The 11,988-nt window shown below is 39.1% G+C and overlaps 1 protein-coding gene across 2 annotated transcripts; it reads right to left on the reverse strand.

The window, feature by feature from the left end:
- Nucleotides 1-1,006: 1,006 nt before the first annotated feature.
- LOC6619322 (prolyl endopeptidase) lies at nucleotides 1,007-4,971 on the reverse strand. 2 transcript variants are annotated; one of them, XM_032727588.1, is made up of 3 exons: nucleotides 4,549-4,651; nucleotides 2,561-4,489; nucleotides 1,007-1,161 (listed from the first exon to the last, which is right to left on the reverse strand). In XM_032727588.1, exons 1-2 carry the CDS (start codon nucleotides 4,567-4,569, stop codon nucleotides 2,663-2,665), a joined length of 1,848 nt encoding a protein of 615 aa, XP_032583479.1. In that variant the 5' UTR covers nucleotides 4,570-4,651; the 3' UTR covers nucleotides 1,007-1,161; nucleotides 2,561-2,662. The 2 variants fall into 2 exon arrangements, with proteins under 2 accessions (XP_032583479.1, XP_032583478.1); XM_032727587.1 differs by having other exon boundaries at nucleotides 2,561-4,971.
- Between the last annotated feature and the right edge of the window lie 7,017 nt (nucleotides 4,972-11,988).

An 11,988-nucleotide genomic window follows, 5' to 3' on the forward strand; every position in this document is an offset into this window, starting at 1 on the left:
CAAATCGATCGGGGAAAACACCAACGGCATTAAAAACACATGCACTGCTCTAAGTACCACGGGCCTACAATAACAAGGGGCCCTAGAACCGAAGCACGCGGTCTCGAGCCAGATTGCAGCTGCATCGGAACCGACTTCTACCTGAACTCCAACTCCGGCATCGACATCTGCATCTCAATCTGCATGTCAGCGTATCCATGATATTCGTGGAAGCCGCACTTGAGCGCCTCCATTGAAAAGAAATACTCTTTTTGGCAGACGGACGGGCAGGGTCAGATCGACTAGGCTATTGATCCTGATCAAGAATCTATATACTCTATATGGTCGTAGGCGTTTTTTTCTTCCTTCCTTGTTACATAATTTTTAACGAATCAGTATACCCTTTTACTCAACATGTCACGGATATAAATAAAGTAACTACAGTAGATATAGGTTTAAAATCCTATCCGTTCGAAGGACGACTGGTTTATACTTGAATTTCCGGATCTTTATTGGCTACTGTATGAAATAATCTTTCATTGGGGGGACTCAAGTTCAGAGTAATAAAAAAAGAAAATAAAAGAGGAAAATAGAGGCGATCCTACTTTTAATACAAATCTATTACATTCTACTAAATAAATAAACTTCCAAACATTTTTAAATCCTCGGTAGCGTAGTAATCGCCCAAACTCTACTTGTACGCTTTGTCAATACAAGTACTGCCGACCGCATGGAAATTGAAGTAAAATATTCGTGTACAAAGAATTTGTAGGGTTTCAACTGAATTGGCCTGAACTTAACTCATTGAACACAGCTGTGTAATGTTGAGGAAATCGTCAGCAAGTGCAGTATTTTGCTCACTGGTTATAGTTGCGTTACTTTTCTGTCAAAAGCGCTTACCGACATCTGTTTAAAAACAATCCACGCAAAGTTCCTTCTTTAATTCCCACATCGCCTTCGTTTTCGTCTGGCGCCATATCTTTTGCATCTAGGGCCATAAATTAGCCGGGCCAAGTGTAGTGTATCGATACAAAAGCCTTGTCTCGGATCCTTTTTGCCAACATGAAAGAGGAGTACGTGAAGTTCGAAACCCAAAGCTAGGTCGCCAAGTTCCTTTTCTCTTATTTTGAGTTTGGGTTCTATGCACTTATCTTCATTAAAAAAACTGTTTTCGGGACGTATCTGAAAAATTAAAAGTAGTTTACGAATAATTTAGTGTAAAGTAAAGAACAGGTTTACGATGTATACGCTTCGAAAGATGAGACTTTAATAAGTAATATAAAAAAGACATTATATACTATTATGAATAGCTATTTACAAGCACACCATTCGTTTACCTAATGCAATTAAGTGAATCAAAGTCTCGATCTCATGTCAACAACAGGATTCCAAAGTCAAAATAAAAAACGTCCGAGGGAAAATAGTCTTGCGTGTAAGTCGCACTCTCCTATCAGTCAAGAGCAATCTTTCTTGGGCAACGCAGAACAAGCTGCTTTAAATGCCGGCCAAAATGGAGAAGCAGAAAGATTTTAATTACATGTAGAATACCATACTACAGGGCCACTCGACTGGGCCTCGTCCAACTGTCTGGCAATTATTTACATTAGCACGATCACAACTCAGAGGCATTGCACATGCATCATCGTGTTGCGATGTCGATCGGGATCTCCAGACACCAGATACCAGATCCCGCACTCCATAGGCCATACTTCGGCCAAAAGACAGGCAAGGGTCGCTGCCTGTGTGCTTGCCATGTATGCATATTAATTTATTGGAATCATGTTAGTGAGTCGATATTGATATAAATCCATTTTCGATCGCGGGGCCCCGATATCCAGAGGCCGAGAATGGGGATCGGGATGTGTGGACCCATGCTGGGACACTAAAGTTGGCAGCAGACATTACAAAACTACTAAGCCTCTCTCGGTCCAGGTCCAAAGTCAGTGGACAGAGCAGGCGATCTGGTCGCCTCAGACCAGCTTCTGTTTTCCCTATGTGGTTCTCAGTCCGGTTCTCCCTAGCCTTATATCGCATGCTCCTCGACTCTAATCGCTCGACTATCATGCGATTATGGAGTGAAGGATCTTTCCAAAGGGAACAATCTGGGCCATGACAGCGTTGATGTTCGGGTGACTTTTCTGTAATTGCATCCAACTAATTAACCAGACGTACGACGAAACGTCCCTAGCTTATGATTTTGTATAACACCAAAATCAGTCGGAATATTTCTCATTTAAAAAGCCATCTGCTTTAATACTTCTTAATACGAATTCAATTTCAGAATGAAAACTTCATCTTCTCGAAAATAGATTGAGATTAGATTAATTTCTCCTTCTGAGGGGCGGGTATCTGATAGTCGTAGCACTTGACGTGAACGCAGCGCTTTTTAGATCGGGTATCTGATAGTCGTAGCACTTGACGTGAACGCAGCGCTTTTTAGACCGCAAGCCGACTAGAATTGTAATGCGCACACTTACAAACATTTTTTTAATAATTTATTTTTTGTCATTATAATTTATATCGCTATGCCAAGCAAAATGTATCTTTTGTAAAGGTATATAATTGTGCTTTTAATACTTACACAATGACTGGAATTATTTATGTACAACAAAATAGGTGCTTTCAAAATGATTGGCAATTTTATTTTTGATTCATATCATATCATATCATTCATTCATATCATTCATAGATTAATACAATCGACATTGAGTGTCTTTTTGAGAAATGTTATAATGTCCGTGGCCTCACTAATGCGCATTTTTGTTGGCTTTCCAGCTCCGTGACCTGCCTTCGTATAAACCCTTAGTAATATTGGATTCAGCTGATACTCTGAGTACCGCACTGCTTCCTGAAGAGCAGCAACAAATTTATAGGAGTGCAAAGGACTTACACGGTCGTCGTGATCGGCTGTCAGGATTAATGTCGATGGGTACTCCTGATCCGGATTCAGAGGAATGTGAACGTTGTGAAGAGGCGAGAATTTAATAAGGTTCGCGAAGTGTACCCTTTCATCGGGATTGCCATAATCGGAGCACCAGGCATGACCGATAGTAAACTTGTGGAAGCGCAACATATCCATTACACCAACTTGGGCCACGGCTGCTCCGAAAAGATCTGGACGCTGATTGATGCAAGCACCCACCAAAAGTCCACCATTCGAGGCGCCCTGTATGGCCAATCGATCCTTGGTTGTATAGTTATTTTTGGTCAAAAACTCAGCGGCGGCTTGAAAATCATTAAAAACATTTTGTTTGCTCAACATTCTACCCATATTGTGCCACTCCATGCCATATTCTCCGCCTCCTCTCAAATTCGGAAAAGCCAAAACTCCATCAAACGTATCCATGAACATCAGACTCAGTATGCCGAAGGATGGCATTAGGCTGTAGTTAAATCCGCCATATCCATATAGCAAACAAGGGCGGGGTTCCTTAATATCCCTCTTTCGTTGTACGATAAACATAGGTATGTCGGTGTCATCAGTGCTTTTATAAAACACTTGTTTCACGCTGTAGTTATCCCGGCGAAAGCCCTCCAAATTTAGACTTATTTCGCGCAGAACGGTCGGCTTTTCGGATGGCTTGGCAAAGTCATAGTAAAATATTATACCTGGTGATAAAAACGATGAGAAACCATAAAAGATTTCCGAATTATTCTTCTTTCCTGAAATCCCATTTATCGAGCCAATATCCAGGCCAAGTTGACGGATGAGCTTTCCTGTATTAAGATCGCGAGCCTGAAGAATATGCTTTACATCGCAGTTATAGCAAACGACTAATTTATTCCCATCAACGCACTTGGCCCACTCCAAAACATCTTTCTTATGCTCGGGTATTGGGGTGGTCCAGTTTCCCTCTGCTGGATTATTAACATCAATCACAATCACCCGGTAATTAGGGGCATCCTTGTTTGTGTGGAAGTACAAATTAGATCCCTCGTTGGTAATGTAATCGAAGTCAGCCTCAAATTTATCCACAATTGGCTTAAGTTCTAGTTGGAATGCGTTTTTCTCTTTCGATCCTAATTCGGCATAGTACAGCATGTTGTCCCGAATCGTGTGACTTATGGATAAGATCAGATATTTTCCGCAGTCTGAAATATCGGTTTTGAATCGCCAGGACGGGTGTTCGGGGAACTCTGCGATCAATGTATCTTGATGTGGGCTCTCTCCTAGTAGATGGTAATACAGTTTCTGATTTTCAGCCAGCTTTGTCTCCGATCCATCAATTATGCCGTCTTGATCGGTATATCGACCATAGAAGAATCCCTTGCTGTCTTTCGTCCAGGAGACATTCGAGAACTTTACTTTTTCCAGAATTTCAGGTAAGTCGATACCCTCCTTGGTATTTCGTATTCTGATTTTATTCCAATCGGAACCACTTTCGCTCAGTCCATAGGCCATGAACGCCCCATCTTCCGAGAACTTGATATGGCTAATTGCAGTGGTTCCATCGGAAGACATGCTATTGGTGTCAAGGAAAATAGACTCTGGGCTCTCTAAAGACTTTTGCTGCATCAAAACACTCTGATTTTGCAGACCAGTATTCTTAAAGAAATAATAGTAGTTACCGTGACGCATGGGACACCCATACTTTGGGAAATTCCAGAGCTTTGTCAGTTTGGAATTGATATTCTCCCGTTCCGCACTTCTTTCAAGGAAGGATTGGCTAATGATGTTCTGCGCATTCACAAATTGTTGAGTATCTACAGAGTCTGGATCTTCAAGCCACCGATAAACGTCTTTTATTTTATACCCGTGTATCATTTCTTCGAATCTCCCATCCCTTCGAGCCTCTGGATACACAATTCTAAGAATTGCTTCCTCGACTGAGCGACTGAAGTCCGTTGGACCATAGACCAAAGCGTCCGAGCGAGACATAGAAATGCGATTAAAAATAACTGGGTGTAAGACGAAAAATAAATTTCAATGTCTGTGTTTTCTAAAAAAACGGCAAATTTGGAATTTATAGTGACATATCTTAGTAGCCAACTTCTAACAGTTTTAATCTTTAACTTTTTCTAACAGTGCGTCAGTTTGCAGATGTGAATTAAGCCCTCTCGGATGCTAACGGATAGGATAATGGTTAGGCTTATCCAGTAGACTGGATAAATTCGTATTCACTGTGTCGCGATACCGTCTATTCCGCCGTAAGGCTCCTTCCACGCCACATTGACATCTCTGGAGCGCCTTTCTGATTGTCGCATTTGCTCTTATTGCTGTAATTTTTGTAAGCCTAAGCATGCTGAGCATGTCAACAAGGGGCGATACACAGCCCGGGAAAAAGAGAGACAGAAGGGCGACGGAGGCCAGAAAGGCAACAAGTCAAGAGCGCTGACAGCCAACATGAGCGCACCAGCAGCAGAGATCGTTGGTTACAACAGTTGCACTGCGAAAAATACGTGGGCCCCGTGCCTAATTATATAAAATATGTGCTCTTGCTATGTTAAGTTTAATTCTATATACAATATCTTGTATATACATGACTGTGTCCTCTAAAGTCATCCGCGGCTGATCAAATTGGCACCAGTAAGCTTTCTGTTAGTAACGTCTGACATGAAATATTTTGAAATTGATTAATAATAATGTTTATGATAAAACATTTTAACAGGAGAGCTGGACTTTATTTTATAAGACAGTGTAGTTCCTCTATAGCATATGCTGGTAGCCACCGATCAAACTACGTTGTTGCATCGATTGGAAGCTGGGCCTTGTGATCGTCATTGCAGATTTGTGGCTTGATCAAGATCGAGAATTTTAACATTGCCTCGTCTTCATCTCTGAAGTGATCAGACACACGCAAAGCACACACACTACACCATAGCAGACCTGAATTGGGTTCTGTATCTGCATCTTGAACCGACGGTTTGGAGATGAAAACGCGTGTGTTTTTGTCGCAAATCGCACAGATTGCGATCTCATTAAAGCGAATTATTTGTGTTGCTGACCCGTTCTGGCGCGCTGCTACTATCTCTGCCTTCTCCGATTCGTGAAGAATTAAGATCGACGATCCTGCACTCACGAAAATTAATCAGTGGCATAAGTTTGATTCTGTACTGTGACTCTGCAGTGGTGGTTACTTTTAGTGTTGCCGTTTGCAAAACGTTTAAGCTTCCCTGCAAGTTAAGTATTTGATAAGTTTATGCGCTAGCATAGATAAATATGATTTTATTTTAATCCCTGTGGTCGTCAGTCCAAATAGAAGCAATGAAAATCTGCTGTGTTAGTACGATCTTAACAATGATACACCAATCGAACGGTATTTGGTATGGAGAGGTAATTGGCGGTAAGTTGGCGCTGATTGGGCTGTTAGAAAGTAACTTTACATACAAAAATATATTAAAAAATTCTTGTTAAAAGGTCCCACTTTAGAAGGTCCAAGGCTCCAAAGAATCAAGATTTTTGGATATCAAAATAAAACAAGACAGAATACTATAGTCGAGTTCCCCGACTATCAGATACCCATTACTCAGCTAGTGTGAATTCGAACGCGAAATTTCATAATTTTTCTGGGATATCGATAGATATTGGTGAATATAATACGAAAAAATTTAAAAATTGTTCAAAAGTGTGGGCGTGGCCAGTTTGTCGGCTTTAGGACGTTAGAGTGGGCATGGCAAAAAGGTTTTTGTCAAATCGATAAAAATTTACAAGACTTATATAAATGTGAAAAAATATCAACACATTTTTCAAAAGTGTGGACGTGGCAGTTTTGTGCGGTTTGTGGGCGTGGCAACATGGCACTATGGGGCATTTAGCCTGTTTTTTTTTACAAAAATTAATAACTCCTAAACTACTGGAGATATTTGGATGATTTTTTTTTATGTGTTACACATGCCTCCAGGAATATTTTGGAAAAGGGGGCGTGCCCCCAACTCCACCCCAATTTTTTATTTTTATTTTTTTTTCGCGCTTTCGTGCAGCTAGCATTGCAGCTTTACACAAAAGACGTTCGTTGTGGTTCTGCGCCCATACGAGTTCATCTACTTGCTGTCTTCGGCCTCTCAAACTTTTAAAATAATATGACGTTTTCGGGCATCCAGCTCATTTTCTTTCAATTTTATTTTTCTCTTTTATCTCAGGACTAGGTGTTCTTCTAACCACTTTGAAAAAACTTTTGAAAATTCATATATTTTTCGATTGCATTTTCTCCAATTTCGCAAAATATTGACTGAAAACATTCGTTATTATTACTATTCGTTAATCGTTCATTAAAGTCTAGCTTGCTATCAGAATATTCCTTTTGACGAACACCCTTTTGCATGCGCCACACTTCAAGCAGGGCAGCATTGGCAATCGAGATATTGCTCCCTAAAAAATGAAATTTCTCAAAAACCCGCAAAAAACGCACAAAGAGACTACCTGATATGAGTTACGAATTGAACACACTACAACATGAATATAAGCACTTACTGAACAAATTTGAACAAATTGTTGTAGCTCTATTCAAAGTTGAAATTTGTTTCAAACAACTACATGTTGACACCACTTGCTAAATGTACAAATTGTTGGAAATAGGCGCACACAATAAACAATATATTAATAGCAAAACATAATAAAAACCTAAGGATTGATTATCCATTTCAAATTATACTCTTCTTCGTCTTCTTTTTAAATTTTAACACTTAATCTAAATTCTGCGCGCAATGCAGCCACGTGGTATATGCTCGCAACAGCCGACTTTAACAGCTGTTATTATAACAGTACACTGTTAAAATTACTTTTGCCGTCTATAACATAGTAGTTTGACGTATTTCCAATGTATTAATACTAAAATACTTCAAATTTGTATACTTGTGAAAAACACATTTTTGTAAAAAAAAACAGGCCAAATGCCCCATAGTGCATGGGTCAATTGTCCTTGCCTCTGGAATCTGTATGCTGAATCTCAACTTTATAGCTTTTATAGTTCCTGAGAATGTATAATAGGGTTCGGCCAAAGACACTAGAATAATATAATAATATAGATTTACAGTCAACGAACTTCTAAGGTGAAGGGCATATTTTGTCAAATTTACAATACATGAGCATACGTGTGCACACATACAGTTGTATGCTATCACTGTATGCGTAGAAAAGAGCTGTTTGCTGTAGCGCTCTCCGCTCTTTCTCTCTCGAACAAAAACTCAAGAGAGCCTGGAGCCACCTCTAGAGCCACGGCCAAAAAATCGCGTGCCAAAAATTTGTATGGCGTTACGCATCTTGTTATTCTAGTGTCTTTGGTTCGGCTTATTCGTATGGAGGAAAAAAAAAATTCGAAAATTAAAGGTCTCATGGTCTCAAATTGTTCGTTTTGTTGTAAAACTTTAAGTTGTAAAGTTTTAGCCCGATCGGATAATGTGCCTCTCTCAACCAAAAGTTTGATATAGGAATTTTTTGGCTAAAATGCTGTATTTTTTGGTCAAAATTCTGTTTTTTTGTGAGCATTTAAGGTTTTAGGTCGCAAATTGCTCTAATCAACTTTATTTTAGTTTTATATGATAAAATAAATTTAAAAAAAAAGAATTTATTTTAAATTAATTTTTAAGCGATTTCTTGCTGCTAAACGGGTACTTCTTTGTATACTAATAATAATTTTTTATTCGAGCTCGTTAGTTGTTAATTTCTTGTTATAATCTTGCATTAGATCTTCTGAAAGTGACAACAACAGTGATGCTTTGTCTGCTGTTCAAGAAGATATGGACATTTCAGTTTCAGATTTAGAATTGTCCCCTATAAAAAGAGGCAGGTGAAGCTTTTTAACATCCCGAGTTCTTTCACCGATGGGCAAATGGCAGATTTCCAATAATGCAGCTATGCATTTGATTTCTGCGGTCGTTAAAGCGGTCATGATGTCGACGAATACGCATTTAATACCAGAAGATAATAGGAAAAAAATATCTGAGTCAGCGAAGAAAAGCTGTAAAGACTTGGTAATTACCTTGCAACTCTTTGAATGTTCGCATCATTTTGGAAAAGTTGATTATGCCATTTTAACTGTTAATTTTAGATGACTGCAGTGGTACATTGGGATGGAAAAATGCTCCCAGAATTGACTGGTCGAGAAAAAGTCGAAAGAATACCAATTATAATATCATATTCTGATGGTGAACAACTTATGGGAGTACCAAAATAAGTTGCAACACTGTCGTTGAAATATCTCGTGCAACCTTCAAAATGCTAAAAGAGTGGGGAATTTCGGATAAAATCGTTGCTGCATGTTTTGATACAACTGCATCCAATTCCGGAAGATTTAACGGTTCGTCAGTTTTGTTAGATCAGTTATTGGAACGCAGTTTGCTTTATCTTCCATGCAGGCATCATATATGTGAATTATACTAAATTATTATACTAAATGATTATGTCGCCACACGTATAAACAAAGAAAGGAATCAGATCATTGATTTCTATCGATGTCAATTGAGAAAGAACATGCACGTAACGACTACCGCGAACTATTAGAGTTAATGATTCTCTCCCAAGCTCCTAATAGAGACTTTCAATTTATCCGTACGACTACAGAGAAGTGGACGAGAGGACTGCAATGGCAGTGCAGATGGCAGACATCATTTATGGGACCTGACAGACGAAAATATCACATTGGCCCTATTCGATGTTAACTTTACTGTCGCGTAAAAACGAGGAATGGCACAGCGTTTATTAGCCTTTGCGGATAATACAGGCAAGAATGAAGATTCCGTTAAGAGCATTAACTTAAACGTACGAGATTTGTTTCAAAAAAATTATCTGATTTCATTACATGAAATAGTATTAAATTTTTCGACCGGTTGAATGTATCGAAATCTTTTTCAGTCATTGATCCATCAAAAGTTGCATGATTAAAAGTTGTTAATGATAATGCAGAGCGTGGCATTAAACTAATGCTAGATTATAACAAGAAATGAACAACTAAAGAGCTCGAATATCAAAAATGATTACAAGTGGTCAAAGAAATAAAAAAAAAAATAACCCATTTAGCAGTAAGAAATCGCAAAAAAATTATTTAAAAATAAATTCATATATATTTCAAATATATTTTATCATATAAAACTAAAATAAAGCTGATTAGAGCAATTTGCGACCTTTTTATACATGTTTCCTCTGCCTGTTACATACTTTTCAACGAATCTAGTATACCCTTTTACTCTACGAGTAACGGGTATACAAATGTTTGCTTGCCTCTTGGTTTGTATGCAACAAAACAGTACTCTAAAATCGAAATAAATATCTGTGTTCAGTTCTACCACTTTTGAAAGAAACCACGAAACGCATAACAGCTTATCGTGGCTAAGAAATTAGTTATATGGTATATTTACAAAGTCAAGTACAACATTTTTCGCCCCTTGACAGCCTCCTTAGATGACCCAATGCCCAGAAAAAGGCTTATACAGAAACATCTTTCCCCATTTTCTTTTTAACTGAACGTATTATAGTTACGCAAAAAAGAAGTAGGATTGGCCTCCGACGAACTACCATTAGCTGAGTAACGGGTGTATAATAATCGAGAATAGAAGGTATCTATTTTCCACAGAAATAATTCATGAGGCATAAAACTATACTGGGACTTTTTTATTTTGATTTATAAATGTGCTTAGTGACTTGCTTCAGCATATAAACTGAACTCCATTTATATTCCTCTATTTCCGTTGAAGTAAAATCACTGTGGACGCGTGCCCAGCCATATATTTATCACTTCCACATCTCAGGTTGGGCTATTTAGAGAAAGCCACAGAGCTTATCAATCCCAACCCATTCCATACAATATGTACCTCTTAGTCGGCCACAACTGATAAGAATGGTTGGGCACGGATGTGCGGATGTCCCACGAGTCTAATCAGCTGGTAATATGAAGGACAGCAGCCAGACATAAAACTGGCTGAGTTCCGCCCCTGACTTATTTCAGGTGACTCGTTTTTACGACTTTTCTGACTGCAGGTCACCCCTTTCCGGGTCCGAAACTTGAGATCCGTTCCGGCTTCGTTCTCCTGCTGGACATTTGGCAAATCGTTCTCGGCAAATGAATGAATTAGTTCCTTAGAGACGACTCAAGTTCTTCGGACACACACCGCCCAGCTGATGGATGAGCTGTGGACCAGTGCTAAAAATGGCCAACCTTGATAGAAATTGAATTTTCCCAAAATGACCCCTTTAAATATGTATTCAAATTTGCAAATGAAACGATGAAATTGGTTCGAGCGACGAGAGATTTAATCATTTTCTTCAATCTGCGCGATAAATGGCTGAAAAGCGAATTGGCCACGGATTATTAAAAGAGTATCAGCAGGAATAAATAATAAACAGGAATAGGAGAGGTTTATTATGCCATTATTTGCCTCGACCTCTTAATGAGGTAAAGAGATCTGGCGCTACGGGACTTCAATTCCATTCGATTGCGTGGGGATCTGATCGTCAGGCCTAACTCTATTTTTGTTCTATTAATTACTCTGATTTATGTGGTCATTGTCCATTGTATTGTGTTGCCTGCGCCCAGCTCTTTGTCCTCCTAGCCACTGTTCTTGTGATGGCTAACTCTCTTAATGGCACTCAACGGAATCGGGGGAAAAGTTATTTTCATTGTTATGTATAGTTTCGGCAAAAGAAAGTTGCCTACGATTCTCAATTTCGCCAACAGATACGGATGGGAGAAGGCAGAAACCTATTGTTAACCAATTTGAGAACGCACTTATTATCGATTTCAGTTGAAACACATTCGCATAACTCGCTGGCTAAAAATTCCTTTACTTTCAAAATCTCAATTAACCGTTTCCCCAAAAGTCTAAACTGGAACAAAATGATGCCAGATATACTGGGTTGTCTGTCTGCCTCTGTCGAAATAAATTTTCCCCAAAGCTGGGGAATAAATCAGTTTGTGAACACAAATAGTACAGAAATAATTTTTCCCAGCACGTTTCGTGTATGGAAAGCCTCAGCTGAACTGCCTTCGTCATCGCCTCTGACAACAGGCTAAAAAATATGTATCTCAAGTGGTATGTGGCTAGAGAGATGAGAGTGGGGTAATGCCAATTTATACG

Source organism: Drosophila sechellia, chromosome 2L, assembly GCF_004382195.2.
Source record: "Drosophila sechellia strain sech25 chromosome 2L, ASM438219v1, whole genome shotgun sequence".
NCBI classification, from domain to species: domain Eukaryota; kingdom Metazoa; phylum Arthropoda; class Insecta; order Diptera; family Drosophilidae; genus Drosophila; species Drosophila sechellia.

Excerpts from the sequence above, each read along its gene's own strand:
- LOC6619322 (XM_032727587.1), bottom strand. The coding sequence starts at position 4,858 with ATGTCTCGCTCGGACGCTTTGGTCTATGGTCCAACGGACTTCAGTCGC.